At 48.0% G+C, this 22414-nt stretch overlaps 2 protein-coding genes across 6 annotated transcripts; both read left to right on the forward strand.

Moving 5' to 3' along the window:
- Window positions 1-933: 933 nt before the first annotated feature.
- On the forward strand, window positions 934-14867 carry Abcd4 (ATP binding cassette subfamily D member 4). 5 transcript variants are annotated; one of them, XM_020166751.2, is made up of 19 exons: window positions 934-1062; window positions 2529-2647; window positions 2801-2928; window positions 4046-4185; window positions 6038-6154; window positions 6468-6593; window positions 7233-7283; window positions 8924-9018; window positions 9267-9388; window positions 9469-9560; window positions 9734-9823; window positions 11415-11623; window positions 11752-11843; window positions 12324-12360; window positions 12720-12769; window positions 13105-13157; window positions 13458-13534; window positions 14096-14211; window positions 14349-14867. In XM_020166751.2, exons 1-19 carry the CDS (start codon window positions 1025-1027, stop codon window positions 14415-14417), a joined length of 1821 nt encoding a protein of 606 aa, XP_020022340.2. In that variant the 5' UTR covers window positions 934-1024; the 3' UTR covers window positions 14418-14867. The 5 variants fall into 5 exon arrangements, 4 of the variants coding, with proteins under 4 accessions (XP_020022340.2, XP_073923646.1, XP_073923648.1 ...); XR_012446096.1 differs by lacking the exon at window positions 14349-14867 and having other exon boundaries at window positions 12720-12806; window positions 14096-14158; XM_074067545.1 differs by lacking the exon at window positions 6038-6154.
- A 2545-nt stretch (window positions 14868-17412) lies between these two features.
- LOC141421528 (transmembrane protein 254-like) lies at window positions 17413-19332 on the forward strand. The gene has a single exon (XM_074067548.1). The coding sequence runs from the start codon at window positions 17468-17470 to the stop codon at window positions 17840-17842; it is 375 nt and encodes a 124-aa protein (XP_073923649.1). The 5' UTR covers window positions 17413-17467; the 3' UTR covers window positions 17843-19332.
- Window positions 19333-22414: the final 3082 nt, after the last annotated feature.

Consider the following 22414-nt stretch of genomic DNA (forward strand, 5'->3'; position numbering starts at 1 on the left):
GGTGGCTGGCGGCAGTGATTCAAGTGATAAATCACCTGCCTAGCAAGTGTAAAGCCTTGAGTTTAAGCCCCAGTACCACCAAAACAAAACAAAAAACCTTCACTGGAATACAGTTATCAATAAAGATTGAAGGAAGGTAGATATATACAGATTCAAATCACAGGCTCTGTGATTCGATCATGCTGTTGTTTTCTTAAACCATTTCCTATCCCCCTTTGGACGCTGTAACCAGCCATATTTTATTAAGCACTAAGTGTACACTAGCAGTGTTCTAGGTACTAGGATAACAGCAATTGAGTAAGGCAGAGTCCCTCTTCCAATGTTTATTCTCATGAGGAAGACAAACAATAAGTAAGGAAACAAGACGATCTCAGACAGTGATAAGTATGATAAAGACAGTGATAAGCATGATAAAGACAGTGATAAGTATGATAAAGAATATAAAGAAGTAACGTAACAGGGAATGATAAGGCCAGATGGCACATTCTATGTAGGGTGACATTTCAACCAGAAAAGCCAGAAAGAGATCCAGCAGTAACCGCTGCAACTGCCAAGACCCTGTGGCAGAAACAAAAGCCTGATTTATGGTTTTTTATATTTTTGCAGAGCTGGGGATCCAACCCAGGGCTTTGCACATGCTAGGCCAGCTCTCTACCACTGAGCTCCACCACCTGCCTGATTTAAAAGACCACGCTGACATCTCTAGGAGAATATCTAAAACAGCCACGATATTCAGTATCTAAAATACTTGTCATAAAATAGTTACATTCCCGGCCTCCAAAGGGAGACCCTCCCGGAGCCAGAGGGGACGTTCTAGCCGCAGGGTCGGCACTCGTTGGTACTTCCGGAGAGGCCCGCCTTCCTCTCTATCCGCCGCCGTCTCAGTGGCCGCCGGGGCCCCGCCCCTCGCCGGGACCCTGCCCCTCCCCTCCCCGCCCTCCCTTGGCGGACCACGAGAGTCGCGGACTCTGCCCCGAGCCGACTGCAGGGCGGCCGGGCTCCACAGTCGGGGGGATCCCGGGTCATGGCGGCTCCGGGGACCGTGCCCGGAGCCGGCGCCAGGTGAGAGCAATGGGGGAGCCGGGTGAGCGGGAACGGCCGCCCTCAGGGACCTCAGCCGGCCCCTGCCCCTCGGGGTGGAGTCCCTTCTTTCCACCCGGCCTCTGCTTGCATGCTTTGGAACCTCAGGGGCTCAGAATTGAGTTATCTTCTCAGTTCTTGGCACCGCGTGGGTCCCTCTTTTACTATCTTTTTCTCATCGTTGCTATTCTCAGTTTCATTTCATTCCTTTTGGACAACCACGCTGTGTGTTTTTATAAAGCTATCTTTAAAAATAAAGATATGCTTAAAAATATATAGCAGTTTTGAATTCATGTAAAATGCTGTGACTTTTTTCTTTCTTTCTTGGCGGTTCTGGGGTTTGAACTCAGAGCCTCGTGCTTGCCAGGGAGGGGCTCTATTTAGCCCGAATTCTTTGCCTCTTAAAAAACTTTTTTTTTTTTTAACTGAAAAAAAGTTTTGAGGTCATCCATGCCAAGAGTTTTCACTTGTGAGTGCTGCATGGAGCTACTCTGGCTGCACAGACCATTTTACTTATTCATTTCCCTAGAGATGGGCAGATAGATTACCTTTTTTTTTTTTTTTTTGCAGTACTGGGGTTTGAACTCAGGACCTCACACTTGCTGGGTAGATGCTCTGCCACATGAACCACTCCACCAACCCGTTTTGTTTTGTTTCAATGAATTTTTGAGATAGGGTCTCACTTTTTTTGCTTGGGCTGGCCTCAAACTGCCACCCTCCTAATATCTGCCTCCTAAGTAGCTAGGATTACAGGCACCAGCCACAGGCACCTTATTGTTTAGTTCTTTTAATGTCTGTCAACCTGATGGGTGTAAGATGGTATCCCATTGTGTTCATTTATCAGGTGTGTGGGTTCCCCATGCTTTGGATTGCTTGTTTGTAGCCTTTCTCCTCTTTTCTGCTGATTTCCTGAATTCTTGATTTGCAGGAATTTCTTGCATGTTCTAGATTTTAATTCCTTGTTGGTTGTCCTCTGCAAATGCTTTCTGCATCTGTTTTTAACTAAAATTTATGGTAATGCGTTGAACAAAGAATCTTTTATTCTAATTAAATTAAACCCATCAGTTTTCTCCTTTATAGCTTGTGGGTTTGGGGTCTGATTTGAGAATTGCCTTCCTACTTCAGCATCATTAAGGTGTCTTCATTAAGATACTTTCCTAGCTGGAGATGTGGCTCAAGTGGTAGAGCACAAGTGTGAGGCCCTGAGTTCAAGCCCCAGTACTACCAACAACAAAAAAAAATAGATACTTTTCTACATTTCCTTCTATTAACTAAGTAGTGTCGCTTTTTGCACTCAGACCAAACCATAGTCTATCATCTTCAGCATTTGTAAGCCATTCTTCCTTAAAGGCATGGACCCTCTCAAGAGCTATGTGGGTAAGTCCAGTAACCTCTCTAAGGCTTAACTGCCCTCTGGGGCTTCTCTCTGTTTCCTGACTTTTCTTCAGGCCTAGGTTAGATCTGCAATTTCTTCAGCGGTTCCTGAGAATACACAAGGTTTTGTTTCCTTCTTGGTCATCACAGAATGTCTTGATGTACCTGACACTCTTGTGTGTGGCCCTACTGGGTGAGTGAATAAGTAGGGCTTCAGGGGGTGGAGTAGAGCCCTGGTTTGGGGTCCCTTTCCTTCTCTCTGGGTTGGTGAGGCAGGGACTTAGAAAGAAGCCTCCCTTCTTCTATTCCCTCATCACTGATTTGTGACTCCTGTCCTTCCCCACAGAACAATTGGTGATCTACCAGGTTGGCTTGATCCCCAGTCAGTTCTATGGGGTCTTGGGAAATAAAGACTTGGATGGGTTTAAGCCGCTGACGTTCCTGGCAGTTGTGCTCATCGTTCTCAATTCCACAGTAAGGGCTTTCCTTTTGCCTGTGTCTCTCCCTGCCCAGTCTAGTGTGAGTGGAGTGCCCTGTAGGACTTAGTCTTTAGGAAGTTGGAACTAAGCTGCAGGGTTGTGTTTCCTCCTTTTTCTGGGAACTAGAGGGATGGTTGCCTTAGGGCATTGATCTTGTTATTGACTCATTTGAGATAGATTCTCAGATGTTTCAAACTCCCAAAGCTAGGCTGCAAAGTTCTGCTTAATTCAGCATTTAGCAGAAATGGTCTCTGTCCCTCCTTTTCCCAGAACTCTTGCATCAGGGAGCCTAGAGCACCTTAAAACAAGGATAAGAGCTGCTGCCTCTCTGGCAGCTGAGGCTGTGACTCTGCCTGGAACTGTGTCACACCTCTAGCCTTCCCACCTGCTGCTTTCTTGCCAAATGGCTGCCTTTCCCCACACTTTGTTCATTTAGCTAAAGTGTACTCAGTTTTTCAAGGTAATCTCTTCATCACCTCTCTCGGGTTCTCCTCTATTTTCTCCTTCATGTTTCCTCCACTAAACTCAGCCCTGTGCTGGATTTGACCTCTGCTGTCACCCTTCTCATACTCTTGTCATTGTCTGCACCTTGGCTAGACTATGAGTTGCTATCTCCCTAGCGCTTAGCAGAGAGGCAGATGAGTCAGGGCTCTGCTAAGACCCAGCCTATTGTTCTCTGTCAGGCTGGACTGGCTGTTTTCTAGGGAAGCAGCTTCTTATCATACTGTGGCCATTTTGGTGGGCCTTCAGTCAGTGAGACCTAGGTATTTGGAACCCTCTTCCATGCTTGGGGACAGAGGAGTAAAATCATAAATGAAACAGATGATGCAGTTCCCAGTCTCCAGGTGCTTCTCTGCTCTCAATGTAAGACATACAAACATAAAGGGGCCTGAAGAGCTCACCTTTGGTAAGCCCTTCAGGATTTAGTGAAGGAATAAACACAGGAGCGAAGCGGGGGAAGGGAAGTCCCATGGTTTGAAGAGAAAACTGCTGAGTGATCAGAGTGGTCCAGGCCTAGGGAGCAGAATCTTCTGCCAGGCCTGAGCTTTGAACCAAGACTTGCAAGAAGCATCTCTCTCTCCTCCCTTCTGCTTGCCTCCTCTGCTGCACAGCTGAAGAGCTTTGACCAGTTCACCTGCAATCTACTGTACGTGAGCTGGAGGAAGGACCTCACCGAGCACCTGCACCACCTCTACTTCCGGACCCGCGTATATTACACCCTCAACGTGCTGCGGGACGACATCGATAACCCGTAGGCACTCTCAGTCCTCACTGCCCCCGCATGCCTCATCCACCTAGCTTGGTCCTGGGGAGTCCTGGCCACAGATCTTAAGTACTCCAGTGCTGCTGTCAGAGCCATGGGGGAGGGTGCTGTACAGAGAGGCTGTGGGGCTGAGAAAAAGGAGCTGAAAGAGGAGGCCAGGAGCCAGGTGTGGTTGTGCACACTGGTAGTCCCAGCACTCAGGAGGCCAAGACAGGGGCATCATGAGTTTGAGACCAGCCTGAGCTCCATGGTGAGACTCTGTCTCAAAAAAACCCACAAAAACAGAAAAGCCAGGAACCCTTTCATATCCTGGGCTTCTAAATAAGGCAAGTGAATAAAGTATTCTTCCTAGAAAACCAGCTGTTGGATTTTCAGCAGCAAAAAAAAAAAAAAAAGGTCAGCCATCAGTGGCTCACGCCTGTAATCCTAGCTACTCAGGAGGCAGAAATCAGGAGGATCGAGGTTCATAGTCAGCCCAGACAAATGGTTTATGAGACCCTATCTCAAAAAAACCCATCACAAAAAAAGGGCTGGTGGAGTGGCTTAAGGTATAGGCCCTGAGGTCAAGCCTCAGTACTACAAAAAAAAAAAAAAAAGGAAAGAAAATTACTGTTGTCTGGGACTCAGTATAGGATCACCAGTCTATGACCTCCCAACTTCTAGCTCTTACATTCACCAAACCCACATTCCCTTTCTGTAAATTGAATTTCAGTGGATATAGTGAGGATGAAATGATATGATTTGTGTAATGTATATATATAGTATCTGAAATATCAAAAGTTCCAATGTAAGCTGTGACTTTACAGGTGAGGAAACAGGCCTAGGGATTTCAAGTGACCTGTCTGAGGTCATGTCTCTTTGGAAATAGGACTCACTGTGGCCCTGGTGGTGAGATGGGACCTATGTGGTTTCTCCTTCACACTTACCTTGCTCCCCCAACCCTGCTATTCCTCCCACTCCCCCAGCAAGCCCTTTGCTACCTGGGCAGTCTTTCCTCAGCTGGGGCCAAGCTTCACAGCAGAGGTGCTTGGGAAGTGGCTGCTGTTGCTGTTCACCTTGGCCTCTTCCCAGTGGCTTGGCCTGTGTGAGACTTTCACAGCCAGATAGCTGAACAAGGGCAAGTTCAGGCCTATAAAGAGCCTGGGGAGGATTGAGATAAGGAGACCATATTCATCCTCAAGTTTTCCTTTGAGTCTCTGCAGAGCTGGCTCAGGCCCCTGAGTGCTGGATCTTTTTTTTTTTTTTGAAAGTTTTTTTGTTTAATTTTAAATTTGAAGAATAATGAGCAAAGAAACAATTTATATTTTCAGAATCATCATGATAACATAATAATTACATAACTGTAAAGTCCAGTATTTTAATTGATAAAACACTTTATAGAAATGCTATTCTACAAATACCTCTAAATAAAGATTAAGGAATAAAATGGAAAAAGTTTTGGATTTTTAAAATAGAAGACAATAAAAGTTTCATTCATGCTTTAGGTTAATATATATTACTTAGATTATTTTCCATTTGCCACTTTTAAAATTTCAAACTATTGCTACATAAATTCAGTTCTTTTATTGGGTAGTAAACTGAGGCAACATAGAAAGCAGCCTTCTAGAATCCTGTTTAGAGGCCCTAAAAGCCTGGCAGAGTGGTTCAAGTGGTAGAGCACCTGTCTGTCATGCATGAGACCCTGAGTTCAAACCCCATTACCTCCAAAAAACAATATAGAGGTCCTAAGGGTTACTTCCCCTGGGGTTGCCGCTGAAGGCACTGAAAGGCAGGGTCAGAAGAGGTGAAAGTTCCCTAGCTCACTCCACCCCAGAGCCCAGCTACTCTGTGTTGGCTGCAGGGATCAGCGCATCAGCCAGGACGTGGAGCGATTCTGCCGGCAGCTCAGCAGCATGGCCAGCAAGCTGATCATCTCCCCCTTCACCCTTGTCTACTACACTTACCAGTGCTTCCAAAGGTGCAGCCTCTGCCCTCCCAGGGTTCTTCCTCCTTCCTGGCCTGCTGTTCCCCCTCAATCGCTCACACAAGAGGGGCTGGTCTTCCCTACCCACCCCCGTTCTTACCCCACGGAGTCTTCTAGCTCATGTGCTAGAAGACTTTTTGGCCTGTGGTGTTTCATTGTCACAGAGCAGCACTGGATCTTGCTGCTCTGACAGCTCTTATCAGGTAGCAAATGTCCCCCATTTAGGTGCAGAGGGTCCCCAGGGTGGCTAAGGTTGAACGGGGCTGAGCTAAGCCCATTCCATGCCGTCTCTCACTCTGTCTTTCAGCACAGGCTGGCTTGGACCTATGAGCATCTTTGGTTATTTCATCCTGGGAACCATGGTGAACAAAACTTTGATGGGGCCGATCGTGGCGAAGCTGGTGCAGCAAGAGAAGTTGGAGGGGGATTTTAGGTATGTTTTCCTTGCTTGGGGTTAAGGGATAGGGTCTGGGGTAGGACGGCCTAAGTTCAAATCCCAGCTGTGAGAATTACTAGCTGTGTGATCTTAAGCAAGGTCTTTTGCCTAAGCAGCAAGAGAAGTTGGAGGGGGATTTTAGGTATGTTTTCCTTGCTTGGGGTTAAGGGATAGGGTCTGGGGTAGGACGGCCTAAGTTCAAATCCCAGCTGTGAGAATTACTAGCTGTGTGATCTTAAGCAAGGTCTTTTGCCTAAGTTTCAGTGTTCTTATCTCTAAAGAGGCTTTCTCACATGCTTCTGGTCTAACCACCCTGTCTTGGGTTGGGTCTGTTGGGCCTGGCAGCTGATCATTCAGTTTTATACTTGTCATTCTCCTTCATGCTGGGCTTGGTGGAGGAGGTGCTGTAGGCAAGAATGTACCTGTCCTGTCAGCAGAAACCTGGGGCACAACTCATGCTGCCCCACCCAGGCCCTGGATTTCCATCCTTCTGACAGTCCAGGGAAAGATCAGCTGAGATAGCCATAGTGCTGAGGTGATCTGGGTTCCACATTGTCAGTGTGTATGTGTGGGAGGTTCCTTTTGGTCAGCACACATCCTCCTTTGTCAGCACACATTCCTCTTCGGTCTGCCCAGGTTCAAACACATGCAGATTCGGGTGAACGCTGAGCCTGCTGCTTTCTACAGGTGAGTCTGGCAGAGGTAATTCCCCTTCTGCCTTGCAGGGTTTGTGGTGAAGAAGGAATGATGAAGTCTGCAGCCCTCTTGCCACCATGGAGCTTAGGCTGAGCCTTGTCACACTTGATTGTGACCCTCTCCCTGTCCTCATCTGCTTCATCTTTAGGTCCAGGAATTGCTTCTGAAGCTGGTGGCTTCTTACTATGACCAACTTTAGTCTTAGAGGCCTAACATGGAGCCTGAAATGGCCAAAGAATAAAATGAGTAGATGCTTCTTCCTCTTGATGACTGTAAGGCATTGCCTCTGCTGTGTCTTCCTGTCTGTGAAATAACTTTCTTGCCAGCACCTGACATCCAAGGCTAATCCTTTGTAGCATGGGTGGGGATGATCTTTGAAGATCAAACCTCTTCTCACAAACACTGTTCAGGTGCAGTCAAGTGCCTGGTCTTGATGACAGTGCTGTGAAGTCTTTTCCCTTCCCTTCCCTCCAGGGCCAGGACAGGTCCCTGTGTTCTGTGTTTTGTGAGACCTCTGGCATCAGTGAGTTGATAATGCAGGCCCCATAGGTCTGTGTGTAAGAAGCTGGACTATTCCTTGGATCACCTGTTCTTAGAATGGATTGGATAGCCCTGGATTCTTTACTCTTCTCTCAGTCTCTGCTGCGGTTTGCAGCCACCACCACTTGAGGGCACCAGGAATACTAGGAATCTGAGCCTAGTGAGATGGTGGGGTGGGTGGTGAGTTCACTTTTGGATTCTGCATCTTCTGCTCATGAAGCTCCAAGGAAGGCAGGTTAGTTCCAAATGGGTTCTTCTGCAACTCTTTTGTGCAAATTCTGAAATGCCCGCTCTTCTCCCTCCACCTTTCCTGCCTATCCTTGAAGCCAGAAGTCACCTTACCTGGGGAACTTCCCCAAACTTCCTTGGTGCCCAAGTCTGTTTGTTGCCTTAGCTGGGAGAACACATTGACAGCCCAAATTCTGGGCTAAGTGTGCATTATGGCTGCCTGCCCTCTGAACTGGTTGTTCCTCAAGGACAAGGGCTGTTTATCCACCTCTTCATTGCACTAGCTGTGTAGCACAGAGCCTGGCACATAGTGACAGCTCTGTTTTATTTGGCCAATAACAGCAGCTCTTATTTTTTGAAGGTCCCTCATGTGTCAGGTACTTTATAGTTGGAAACTTTTTTTTTTCTTTTATTATTCATATGTGCATACAAGGCTTGGGTCATTTCTCCCCCCTGCCCCCACCCCCTCCCTTATAGTCAGAAACTCTTAATTCTCATTTTAACTATAGGTGTTACTTGCTCGATTAAAAATGAGAAAAAGTGCACATATGAATAATAAAAAAATAAAAAATAAATAAAAATAAGAAAAAGTAAGCCATTAGAGACTTAACCTGGTAGTGTCATCTACTAGAAACTGGCCAGAGCCACTATTTGAACCAGGTACGGCCAAGTCTAGAGCTTGTACTCTTTCCACAGACATCATGAGGAATAACAAGCAGTGAATGGGTGCTAGTGGTAGAAAGGGTCTGAGGCTGAGATAATTTGGATGGGCTTGGTGCCAAAAGGAGACTGATAGGGGTGGAGGTACCCCAGTTTGGCTGAGCTCCTGTGGGCTCTGTAGACATCCTAGCCTTTCCTATCAGAGCTGGACATGTGGAACACATGAGGACAGATCGCAGGCTGCAGAGACTCCTTCAGACCCAGAAGGAACTGATGTTCAAGGAGCTCTGGCTATACAGTAGGCAGAAGGGCCTCCGGAGGTGGGAATTCTGGGATTGGGATGGTCTACTTCCTTTCCACACCTCCTTTCGCCTGCCATGAGAAATTTGCTCTGCTGAGAATTAATCAGGGAGTACCACTGCCTTTGCCATGGGTATCCTAGGGGAAGTGCAGTCTTGCTTGGCTTCCTGTCGCCCAGCTTGAAGTTTGTGTCCCCGGTAGAGCACATGTGCGGCTCCTGGGCCTCATGCAATCTGTCTCCTACAGTTGGCATCAACACCTTTGACTATCTGGGAAGCATCCTGAGTTACGTTGTCATCGCAATCCCCATTTTCAGTGGTGTCTATGGAGACCTGAGCCCCACAGAGCTTAGCACCCTGGTCAGCAAGGTGAGAATCCCTCCTGGTGACCCCAATGGCCCAAGGCCTTGGAGCTGAGGCCTAGACTGACTGCCCTCCATTCTGTCCAGAATGCCTTTGTGTGCATCTACCTCATCAGCTGTTTCACCCGGCTTATCGACCTCTCCACCACGCTCTCAGATGTGGCTGGCTACACACACAGGTGAGGCTGCATCATGCCTCTCTGGTTCCTGAGCAGCATGGGCTGCTTTAAGAAGAAGGTGAATGGAAAAAGGAACAGAGAAACTCACCACATTTTAGTGGGTGGGAAACAGGAAGGAGTGTCGCCTTTACCTGGTGCCTCAGACCCTGCCTCAGGTTCTCACTTCTTGCCAGGATTGGGGAGCTTCAGGAGGCCCTGCTGGACATGTCACAGAAGTCACGCGACTTCGAGATCCTGGATGAAAGCGAGTGGGGTTTGGACAAGTGAGTATGGGAATGCAGAACAGTGCAGGAGCTGAGAATGAAGGAATCTCTCCATGAGCCCCACCCTCCCAGCTGGGTAGAAGACTTGTGAGGAGTGAGTAGAAGCAATTTCCATCTTGTGCCAGGTAGAGGCTGTGTTCTGGCACCCATTATGTTGATTTGCATCTTCCCCCAGCTGATGGAAACAAAGTACAAACACCTGCCTGGGCCTCATAACAAAACAAAAATCTAAACCAGGTGAGGTGGGGTACACTTGTAATCCCAGGGCACTGGAGACTGAGGCAGGAGGATCAAGAGACCCTCCTCCTCCACCCCCATCCGGAAAAAAAAAAAAAAAACCTCCTCTTCCTCCTGCCAAGTTGCCCCTTTTCTCTGGGCATGTTCTTTGTTTCCTGCCTCCCAGGCCCAGAGATGTCTTTGTGTATCTTTGGGAACCAGGAATGTTTCTGACCTTCCTGTCCATTCAGGATTTGTTCCACATCTTCATTTTTCTTGGGAAAATACTTAAGTGTTCTTGTCTCCGTTTCTTCATCTATAAAAAGGAGATATTAGCCAGGCACTGGTGGCTCACGCCTAAAATCCTAGCTACTCTAGAGGCAGAGATCAGGAGGACTGAGGTTTGGAGCCAGCCCTGGGCAAATAGTTCACCAGACCCTATCAAAAAAACCGAACATGTAAGAAGTGCTGGCAGTGCCTACCTAAGGAACATGAGGCCCTGAATTCAAACCCCAGTGCCACCAAAAAAAAAAAAAAAGAGATACTAATGGAACCTTCCTACTGGGTGGTTATGAGAATTGGATCTCAGTCCTTGAAATGTGCTCAGACAGTGACCATGTAGTAAGCTTTCAAAAATGGAAACAGTCTGAATTCCAGGGCCTAAACTCAACATAAAAATCGCCCTGTTCCAAATTAAAGCTTCACTGCCCACAGTGGGCCCAGAGGCTGGGGGGGATGCTGCTGGGACTATAAGAAACAGAGTTGCTGTTCTGTGGAAAAAGTGAGCTCTCAATCCTTGATAAAGTTACTTGGGCACCTGACTGGGTTTCCCTATCTGCCATGTGGAACAGATGTCTACCATTCATGGGCATTGAAACTGATGAAGATCAGTCACAGATGGGGCTGCCCCTTGTGGGTCCCAGAGTAGGTGCCCCCCACCTCCACCCTTGTGTTAATGAGTTCAGGCTGCCATGACAAAATACCACAGACTAAGTGGCTTAATTAACAGAAATTAATTTTCCATGGTCTGGAGCCTAGAAATTCAAGGTCAAGATGTTGTCAGGGTTGATTTCTCTAGAAGCCACTTTCCTTGGCTTGCATTTGATCACCTTCTTGCTTGACTTCACATGGCTTCTTCTGTGTGCATGCCCTGTTCTTAGGGTAGGGACATCCTTATTTTAACATCACCCCTTTGAAGACCCCATCACCACATACAGTTATTCTCTGAGATATCCAGGGTTGGGATGGCAACATAAATTTGGGGGATACAGTTTAGCCCTGGAACCCCTGGTGCAGAGAGGTGATTTCTCCAAGCCAACCACCTCTGCATGCAGTGCTCCACTGCCTGTCTTCCCGCCCTCCCTTTTTCTCTCAGGGCTCCCAGGTGGCCAGCAGCAGAGCCAGCAGACACAGCTTTTCTCCTTGAGCGGGTCTCCATCTCAGCCCCCTCCTCTGACAAGCCTCTGATCAAGGACCTGAGCCTGAAGATCTGTGACGGGCAGAGCCTGCTCATCATGGGCAACACGGGCACCGGCAAGACCTCCTTGATGCGGGTTCTGGGCGGCCTGTGGGCGAGCACACGGGGTGAGAGCCTTGGTCCTGAGAGGGTAGTGCAGTGGATTCTAGCCGTCTTGGCTGGGGAAAGAGAGTAAGGAAGGGAGAAGAGGCATTTACTTTGTCTGTGAGGTCTCAGAACGGAGGCTTCTCTGCAGGTTCTGTGCAGATGCTGACTGACTTTGGGCCCCATGGGGTGCTGTTCCTGCCACAGAAGCCATTCTTCACAGACGGGACTCTTCGGGAGCAGGTCAGCTATGTCAGGGCTCACAGCTCCCTCCTCACAGCTGGGATTTCAAGCAGTGTGACAGGCCTCAGGCTCCAGGGAGTTAGGAGGAGAAGGAGGGGTTAAAGTGACCATGCCAAGGGACTCCCATGCTCTTAAGACCATTCTATCCAGCATCATAGATTGGACTCAGGAGGACAGGTAACTGAGGGCTGCTGGCCAGCTGTTGCACATGTTCATTGGTACCAGGGTTGGATTCTGAGCTCCTGCCCTCAGAAGGGTCACATACTCTCTCCCGCAAATATATTTCTGAAGGTAGTAGTTACCCTGGCCCACTAGCTGCACCCTGAGTCTCTCCCAATGAATGCTTGAACCAGGGTGTTCATTCTCAGGTAGAGAGGAAACCTGGCTACTCTGGGCAGTTTCTGAGGGGGATGATGGCTGTATGCTGCTCTGTCTTGGCCTTCTACGTCAGTAGGTCAGTGTGGTTTTTTTTGTTTTCAGGTTATATATCCCCTAAAGGAAATCTATCCCGACTCAGGTGAGCTAGGCCTCCTTGCATGTCTTCTCATCTCTCTTGTCCCTGTTCTACCTGACTGTGTCCTCACCTATGCCCACTGGAAGAGGCTCCAGCCAGGCTGCTGTTTTCAGGTTTAATCTCTTTACTGTTTTGGGATCCATACTACAACTTCCATCTCGTGACTTCCCTCCCTGAGGAGAGACACTTGGAGGAAGGAAGTGATTATTTCTTTTACTTGGTTCTTTCCTTATCAGGTGATGCTAACCAGTCACCTGAGCCTCGGCTCAGCATTCTGGGTACCCACGCCTGCTATGATGTGCATCACTATTCTGGCCAGTTGGAAGAGCTAACATGTTCAAGAAGCCTTTTCTGTTTTGCAGGTTCTACTGATGATGAGAGGATCATGAGGTTCTTGGAGTTGGCAGGCCTGGTAAGGGAGGCAGGAGTCCTGAGGACCCAGCCCATGGGTAGGTGCGGCAAAGCCAGGCCTACTATCTGTGGATCCAGGACTGGAGCAAAGAGTGGGATCTGGTGGCCAGACACAGGCAGTAAGGGGGTGTGTTCTCTCTAGAGAATTTTAAAACAGTCAGTCAGCCTTTTTGTGTCACCGAGCTCCAGTAAGTCTAAACAGTGTAATTGATAGTTCCCACTTTGGTACACCATTGGAGTGTCAGTCTCAGAAATGTTTATGTGGTGGGAACTGAGAATGGCAAGAGGCAAAGACCAGCCCTTTCATGTACTTTGTGCCCTCTGGCTCTGTTACAGTCCAGCTTGGTGGCAAGGACAGAGGGGCTGGACCAGCAGGTGGATTGGAACTGGTAAGAAATGGAGTTGAGAGTTCTCCAGCCAGCTCCCTCCATGGAGATAGTGGGTTCCAGGGGCCCTGGGGAAGTATAGAATGGCTCCCATCCCCAAATGCCAGATGTATGGCTGATCTATCAGATGCAAGTTCTGTGCCCACCAGGGACAGAATTGGGTGTGGACAGCAGGGCTGTGGGTAAGAGGGAGGTGCCTCTGTCCTGGGGCTGACCACTGCAGAAAACCTTTTCCTGCTGAGGCCCAGCCTTGGCAGAAGCCAAGCTGTTACTTTTCAGTGCTCACCTCACTTGCTTTCCTAGGTATGATGTCCTGTCCCCAGGGGAGATGCAAAGGCTCTCCTTCGCTCGGCTCTTCTACCTGCAGCCCAAGTATGCAGGTGAGTTTTGTCCTGCAGATGCCATGCCAGGCATTGCATGTGCTCATAGGTGTAGCAGCATGTGTTCATGGATACCTAGCCACACCTGTCCACTGCCTGTGAGGAGCAGCACTTGGCATCTCAGGGTAGCCCTGGGGATGTCATACCCATTCATAAACTTCCTGCTATGGCAGCAGCTGGAGCAAGTTGCCAGTCTCAGTTGAGAGACATTGTGACTGTAGCCCCTTGGGCTCTGCCATCAAATGAGTGGGCATCCCCGAGCTGTGCCTGTGTGAGGGGTGGTAGGTATAGACTTTTCCAAAGATGCATCCTTGGGGGAACCAGGAGTCCCAGGGACCAGTGGTGCTTATCAGTAGGAAGATGAGGGCTTTGAGCTGGCACTCACAAGTACATTCCCAGATGGGCTCCCTTAGCCCATCTTTTCCCTGAGGCAGGGCTTCCTGTAAGCCAGAGCAGCTGTCTGCCTTCCCTGGGGCCCAACTGAGAGTGAGTGTAGGTTGAGGAGCAGCACAGAGTGGCAAGGGCAGGACTGTGATCCCTTCCCACATGTGCTGCCCACAGTACTTGATGAAGCCACCAGTGCCCTGACAGAGGAGGTGGAGAGTGAGCTGTATCGGATCGGCCAACAGCTGGGGATGACATTCATCAGCGTGGGACATCGGCCCAACCTCCAGAAGGTACAAGGATGGTCTGAGGAGGAGGAAGAACCCAAAGGCTGGGCCTGGTCAGAGCCAGAGGCCCCTCAACATGAGAAGTGAGTAGCAGAGGGAACAGGATGGCCTCCTGATCTTTTCATGGTGGTGGTCTCTCGTAGTTTCACTCCTGGATTCTGAAACTCTGTGGAGGAGGAAGATGGGAACTGACTAGAATCAAAGAGGAATGAAGCCAAGGATGTAGAAGACCATCAGGACAGCCAAGTTCCAGGCAGGCTAGCAGCCCCCAGGGGAGACCAGGTGCACTGATGGGGCAAGAATGAGCCCCAGGATTGCCTCACAGACCTGTGCAGGAGCCCTTGCAGTGGGCAGCTCAACTCAGGGGTGGCCCTACTAGGGGACATTGAGGTCTCTCCAGGACTATTCCTACAGCCTCAGCCTGAGCCTTTGTATACTGGAAATGCCAATTGCTTACAGATTACTTCAGATCATGTTTGAAGAAAAATCCAAAAGTGTGTGAGTTATAAGAAATGAAGGAAGGGTCAAGATGGAAAGGATATTGGATTTGGAGTCAAGGAAGCCAGTTATGCAGCAATAGAGTTTTAACTTTAATTAACTAACCATTTAAATTTTATAAATTTTTAAACAGAAAAGTTAAACATTAAAAGAATGTTTTTGCAGCTTGTGCTTGTTATCTTTTCTACTGTAAGAACCCAACACCCCTATTCCATCCCCGCCTGGCCTCAAACACTGATCCTCCTGCCTCAGTCTCCCCAGTGCTGAGATTACAGGCATGAGACACCACACCCAGTTTAGAGTCATCTTTCTTTACTGAATCTCCAGACTTGCCTTGAGACTTGCGGGGTGGGGGGTAGGTACTGTCCTCTACCTGCACCCGCCACAGAGTTTTTTACTTCACATTCTTCCTCTTTCTATGAGTCACTTAGCTCAGTCCTAGAGCCACTAACCTCTAGGGTCCCTTCTGTCTTTATTATCTTAACCCAGAAGAAAATAATCCCTTTCTCCTTACCAGCTAAAACAAGGTTGGAACTTTTTTAAAAGTTCTATTAGGGAACAACAAAGATTCTGGAGATGCTGGTGCACACCTGTAATCCCAGCATTTTGAGTCCCAAGCTGAACTATGTGGCGAGACCCTGTATTTATTTGTCTTAAAAAGAAAAAATAGGCAAAATTCAGGAAGAAGAAAAGCATGAAGAGGAAAGTTAGTGAGCTCCCAACTTGTTAGTTGTTCCCAAACTTGTGTTGGTTATGTATCACCTTCATTTTTGTCATATGTCCGTGGTTTTTTTTCCTTTGGTAGTGCTGGGGTCTGAACTCCAGGCTTCTGCTTGCTAAGCAAGTGCTCTGCCACCTGAGCCATGCCTCCAGACCTAGATTTCTGTACTTATTATATCTTATATTTTTAAAAACTAACTCAGAGCCAGACACAGTAGTGTGCTCTTGTAGTCCCAGCTACTCGGGAGGCCAAGGCAAAAGGAACTTATTGCACCCACGAGTTCAAGTTCAGGATGGGCCACAAAGCAAAAACTCACATTTTTAATTTGAGTGGAATTTTTTTTGTCCAATGCTGGGGACTGAACCCAGGGTCTCCTGCATGCTGGCAAGCACTCTTACCACTGAGCTACATCCCCGGCCCTTGGTTTTTTGAGGCAGGGTCTTACTGTGTAGTCCAGGCTGATCTCAAACCCTTGATCCCCCTGCTCTGCCTCCCAAGTGCTGGGATTATAGATATGAGCCACCATACCTGGCGTAAATGGATTTTTTAAAAGAAACTTCATGCTTGACATAAACCATTGTGTTTTCATTCAGCTATATACTGTTGTCTCAGTCAGGCTTGTCAAGGCTTGCTCTCTTGCTCACTGTAAGAAAAAAATGACCCAGGTGTCTATGGCTCACACCTGTAATCCCAGATACTTCAGAGGCAGAGATCAGGAAAATCATGGCTCGAAGCCAGCCTGGAAAAATAGTTTGTCAGACCCTATCTTGAAAATACGTAACAAAAAAAAGAGCTAGTGGAGTGGCTTACATGTTAGAGCATCTGCTTAGTAAGCATGAAGCCTCAGTTCAAACCCTAGTACCACCAAAAAATAAAAAAAATAAAAAAGGGCCCAAGCCGGGCGCCGGTGGCTAATACCTGTAATTGTAGCTACGTGGGCAGCTGATCTAAGAGAATCACCATTCCAGGCCAGCCTAGGCAAACAGTTCACAAGAGCCCATCTCCAAAATAACCAGAGCAAGATGGATTGGAGTTGTGGCTCAAGCAGTAGAGTGCCTTTTTAGGCTCAAAGCCCTGAGTTCAAATCCTAGTCCTACTAAAAAAAGGTGGGGGGACCTTAAAGGGTGGTAGAGAGGAGTTTGGCATATTAGTACCAATGAGATTTTTTCCCTTAATAAAATTAGAAAAGTGGAATGAGAATTTCAAGGAAAATAACTTTACCACTAAGTTTTGAGGTCATTTATTGCCTTATTGGCACCAATTAAAATGATCCCAGATGTTAGGGTAGGGTCCCATTCTTGGGGAAATGTAGCCCTGGATTACTGAAGTGTCAACCCACCTGGCTGCCTGGCATGTGGCCTGGGGCCCGTTCTTCCTGAGCTCTTCCCTCCTTCTAAGGCTGTGTGACCAGCAGTCAATCTGAATGCTCTCCTAAGCACCTGGCTATCTGATGGTGTGTTTATTCCATGCTAAGGAATTACAAGATTGTAGCACTGGAACGGCCCATGGCAGCCCTTCAGCAAGTCCCAAAATTGAAAGGAAACTTGGGCTGCTTACTTGAACCTCCCAAGTGGTCATTTTGTTTTGATTTGGTGCTGGGAGTTGAACCCAGGGCCTAACATATGCTACCAACAGGTTCTACCAGTGAATACCTCAACCTCTAGGGGATCTTGAACCTCTAGCACTGGGGACCCACCTGCCCTCAAACAGCTCTTGTGAGGAAAGTTTGTCCTTAGGTTAAGGGGAAACCTGGCTGCCACAGGCCACCCTTTGGGCACACGCTTTGTATTTTAATGTCTGGCCCTGGGAGGGCTCCTGGTTTAACTTGTGTGCTGTTGATAGGTAACAGACATAAACGATGACAAGAGGAAAAAAAAATCACTAATTAAACTTCTCAACTCCACAGGTGACCAGAGTAGCCCACTGTGCCAGGGGATATCCCAGGGTACTTTGAAGTCAGCCACTCCCCTAAAGCTTAATCCTTTCTTTACTCAAGAGTAAGCTACAGGGTGTCCAGCCGCACTCCTGGGAGAAGCTGCAGCAATGGCGCCGGTTGCAGGCGACGCAGCCTATTTCAAAAGGGGCAGTCTGTTCTGGTTCGCAGTCATCACCGTGTCCATTGGCTATTACACGTGGGTTGTCCTGTGGCCTGAGAACATTCCTTTTAAGAGCCTTGGGCCCCTGGGCTCCTTCACACAGTACTTGTTGAATCACCATCACACCCTCCTCCACAATGGGTTTTGGCTTGCCTGGATGGTTCATGTGGGAGAGTCCTTATATGCCATGGTATTGTGCAAGTATAAAGGAATCACAGACAGCCAGGCTCAGCTCCTCTGGTTCCTGCAGACATTCTTCTTTGGAATAGCATCTCTCTCCATCTTGATTGCTTACAGACCACAGCACCAAAAACATACCTAAAGGAGACAGCAAAAGCACTCTACTTTTCCATTCAATCTGTCCTTTTCTAGGAGGTGCTTCCATTTTCCAGGCAGTACCTATCCTACAAAGCTGTTGAATTCTTGTGGTTACTCATCTTTCTTTCCTGTGCTCTGGTTGAACTTGAATAGACCAGTTGTTACTGAAGACAGAAATGAGAAAAGATTCTGGCTTTCTACCTCTGCAGACGCCCCTGTTTGGCAGAAGGTTTTGGGCCACCTTCCTGAAGTCTTGGTTGTGTTGGTATTGGGTGGCCATCTGGCTAAGGCTCATCCTAAATCTGCTTGTTGGTTTGTCTGCTCCTGCCTGATTAACACCTCCCACCTTCACACCACCTTCTTAATTCTCCTTCCCCAGTTTTTTCCCCACCCTTTGGGACCAAGTTAAAATAACACTTCCACAATACATCAGTTCCACACCCATTTATTAGGCAACCTAGAGGCAGGATCTTATCTTCTCAAACTACACTGAAACATAAGGAAGAGATAAACAAGGAAGTCATGCAAGTGTCTGGCCCAGGGCCAGCTGAGTGATCACACAGAGGCCCAAAGGTCCTGCTGAGATCTGGCAGCAAGGGTGGGGATGTCCCCCCAGTGATGCCAGCCAGCGGTGAACCCACCTACATGTGGCTCCTGGACACGGTGCTCTGAGCAAGCTGGGGCCTGATGGTCACTGCTGTGTTGCTCCTTCCATCAGGCCACTGCTTCGATCACTTTCCTTTCCCACCGGCCCTGTCCTCAGCTCCTGCTATCAGTGGTGCCCCTCTGTTATTGATCAGAGCAGGGAGCCTGATCTCTTTCGCTTTTTCCATGTCATTCCAGTTTTGTCATGAAAGCAGCTGAACCCAGTCAGTGCACACTCATCTCAACAGAAAAGCAATAGATTGCCTCGTCCTGGTATTGCCACTTCTCTGTGGATGCGCTATGAGAACCCTGGACCTTTTCCCCACTGTCTGCTCTCAGTCTCTGTCCATCCAGCTCTGGCTTCCTGAGGCATCCAGCATTACCGTTATGGAGACTCCAGTGCATGGGCTGACCACTAGTCACTTGCCTTATTGCTACCGACTGGTGAGGAGGAGGCCACCCTTCTGCCCATAACCATAGCAGAAAGACGTCAGCCCTAGGAGCCAGTAGGGAACACCTGCTTGTTCCCTGGGGAAAATTCCTCACTTCCCTTCTGTGATACAGCGGGACCAGTTGTTTGTATTAGCAAGTTTTTATGAGAAACAACTCGCCCCAAGTGAAAGCACTGCCCTGGAAGAGGGTAGGTTTTGAATTGGTTTTAGTGGAGATGAAGTGTAAAATGCATCTCAGTCTTTCCTCTTTCTTTTGTGATTAAAGGGCTGCCTTTTGATAACCAAAAAAGATTTTTGACCATGGAAATTCCAGATTTTTCAAAAAATGGCCCTCTTGAAAGGCAGATTATCGAAAATAGAAATTAACTTTAAAGCATTAATAAATAAAAATAAAACATGAAAAAAAAAAAAGAGTAAGCTACACTCTGAACATCAGCTAGGGCTGGGGCTGGGAATTTCACACAATTAATTCTTTAACTTAACAAGACAAAGACCCAGGCCCAGCAGCCCACCCTGGAGGCCATACAGACCTATGTATATATAGGTCTGTATATATACTCCTCAATAAATAATTCCAGCTCCAAGTGCTGATAACAGTTGTTCTCACTCCAGAAGTGACCTTCTGGCTTTGGCTGGATACCCACCTCCCCAGGGCTCCTTCACAAACAGTAAGCCCTGTGCTGGTGTTTGAGCCATCTCTGTACCTCTTCCATGCCTCTAACATACACCAGCGCTAAACTTTGTGGTAACACTGTTATCCCTGCTGCCGAGGCTCCCCCCTGGCCCTCAGGTGGCAGCATTGCCTGTTTGTCTTTCTTGGCTTCAACTTCCTACACCATTTCACAAGTGCCACTGCTGGTGGATTTTACTGTAGATGTTAGAAATGAAAGTTCCAATTGAAGACACGGTAACATTGCATTGTCTCAGCAATACAAAACTTTACTTCTGACCAGAAGGGTGCGCGTATGCACACAGGCAGGGCAAGCACAAAAGGGAAAGGCAGTCTGTCCCTCCTTATATCTCTGATAAGATTTGATCCTACCTCTTGACCTGGATTGGTACAGATCAAGAGTTTGATTGGCTGAAATTCTGTACTAACAGAGGAGGGGTTAAGATACACAGCATGGAGGACAAAGGGGCTTAGCAAGAAGTCAGAAGATGAACCAGAACTACAGACAATGCAGGTAATTAAAATGGCGACACACACTTTGATAGACAAGACTGCTTTCTCACACAGAGACAAATTTGTTCCTAACTCAGGGGTTTTGCATTTGCAGCCTTCTCTGCCATGAACAGGTTCCCACTGCTGTTTCTGTCTACACTACGCCTTCTCCCTCACTGACACTGCCAGAGGAAGCGTTCCAAGGGGCACATTTGGTACCTTTGTCCTCCACACATCTCAGAGAGGAGGCACTGAGCTTTAGATCGTCTATATAAACCCACCTGAAGACAAGCTGGGTCTTGTGACAGGACACAAATGTTTGCTTTTCTACACACCCTGCATCAGCCAGGCAAACACTTGCCCAATCTTATGCCCCATTCTGTCACTTAGACCCGGGTGGGTAAGACAGAAAGGCGAGCCATGTGGTGGGAGGTTGGTCTGCTTTTCCCCTCTGTCTTTTTATTCTTGATCTTTCTCTCCCTTGTGCTCTCTTGTCTTGGGATGTGATGCTTCTGCTGTGTTAGGACCCAGCAAGAAGTCCCTCACCAGATGAAGCCTTTTGATCTTGGACTTTCCAGACTCTAGATCGTGAACCAAATAATCCTCTATTGTTTATAATTTTTCCAGTCTGTGGTACTCTGTTATAGTAGCCAAAAACCTACTAAGACACCCAACGTGTCCAAAACTGAACTGATGGTCTTTCCCCAAAGCTTTTCTCTAGGGTCTCCTGTGAAGGTAAGTGGCACCACTGTCCACCTCAGCCACCTAAATCAGAACTCCAGTCGACTTTATACCACCTCTGCCTCTGTTCCAAACCACTACCAAGTACTGTGATTTGACCCCATCAACAGGTCTTTCCATCGAGTCACCTGCCTCCACCTCCTGGAAGCCCAGAAGGGAAACGGGAAGAGACTGAAGAAAATTGTCAAGGGGCAACCTACACCTGCCATCTGTGGCGAGTTAGCGACTGGGTGTGGCCATTCTACAGATCATAATACAGTTAATGAAAATGAGGGCAGTTCTTTTTTTTTTTTTTATCAAATACCATATGCGAAGTGCCATCTTAAATCCCAAGGCTACAGTGGGGATCAAGATGGGCCTGGAGCCTCCCCTTCTGGAGCTTACACGCTTTGTGTGGTACTTGGTGGATCTGAAGTCTGTAAAGCAGCAGGTGTTAGGAAAACACCGCACACCGCACACAAAAGGAGGCTCACGAGAGGTATCTCATGTCCAAAGTTTAATAAGCAGGCTGGCTGGCTGAGAAGAAAAAATGCCACAGCAGCCTCCTCTGTGGGTCTGGCCTTAAATAGCATCTGGGAGAAAGCAAGGGCTAGGGATGGGCAAAGAGACGTGGTAGGAGATAAGGGAAATGGGGCTTTGTTCTGCAAGGGATGAGACCAGCTGCTGAAGCAAGGTCCAGGGGTGGGCAAAGGAAGGTGGTGGGAGATAAGGAACAGTGGGCTTTATTCTGCAAGGGATGAAACCAGCTGCAGCTCAGGCTGCAGAATGGTGGCAAGGGGCAGTTCCTATCATTCCCCCATTTTTTGTTTATTAGAGAGGGAGAGGAAAAGCGTTGGGTATTGGGGCACAGTTTGATCCTCTGGCTGCTTCCAGCTGGCGGAGGGCGGCACATGTTCTCAGGTGGGGTCCTTTAGGGGTTATCGTGGGGGTCCCCCTGGTGGCCCCAGAGAGACTGATATCCTTGGAGGAGGAGTTCATTGAATCTTTGGTTGGTGGCTGTAGATACGTGATCTAGTAAAAAATTTTGTAAAGTTTTTATAGTGCAGGGGAGAAAGCTCAGGAGGGTAAAGACAACAATAAGGGGTGCTAGGAAAGGCAGGACCCAAAAGAGCAGAGGAGATTGAGTCCAGTCTAGGACAGAGGAGTTTTTTGTCTTGCAAAGTTGGATTTCTTCGCTTAAGCAAGACAGGGTATCAATATTCCGTTCTACTAGGCCTGACTCATTAATGTAACAACATTCCTCTTGGAGGAAAAGGCAGGTGCCTCCTTTCTCAGCGGTTAAGAGCTCTAGGGCCCTGAGGTTTTGTAAGGCAACCTGAGCTAATGAGGTGAGTTGTCGCTGAAGGGAGGCTAGAGAAACTGAGGTTGAGTCAAGAGTGACCTGTAGGTGCTCCTCAAAATCTTTTGCAGAGATGACACTATGGCCCAGAGCTCCACATGCAAACCCAGTGGCAGCGATGGAGGAGGCCAGGCTAATCCCGACCATAATGAGTAGGAAGGAGGCTCGTGGTTGTCGGGGCGAGTATAACCAGAAGAATTCAGCCTTTCCATAGAGAGTAAGTTGGGGAACTGTTAT

The sequence above is a fragment of the Castor canadensis genome, chromosome 3 (genome assembly GCF_047511655.1).
Source record: "Castor canadensis chromosome 3, mCasCan1.hap1v2, whole genome shotgun sequence".
NCBI lineage: Eukaryota > Metazoa > Chordata > Mammalia > Rodentia > Castoridae > Castor > Castor canadensis.

Coding starts and splice junctions, on each gene's coding strand:
- Abcd4 (XM_020166751.2), top strand. CDS start 1,025: ATGGCGGCTCCGGGGACCGTGCCCGGAGCCGGCGCCAG. Junction 4,186..6,037: donor CGGGACGACATCGATAACCC/GTAGGCACTCTC, acceptor TGTTGGCTGCAG/GGATCAGCGCATCAGCCAGG. Junction 12,361..12,719: donor GGAAATCTATCCCGACTCAG/GTGAGCTAGGCC, acceptor TCTGTTTTGCAG/GTTCTACTGATGATGAGAGG.
- LOC141421528 (XM_074067548.1), top strand. CDS start 17,468: ATGGCGCCGGTTGCAGGCGACGCAGCCTATTTCAAAAGGGGCAGTCTG.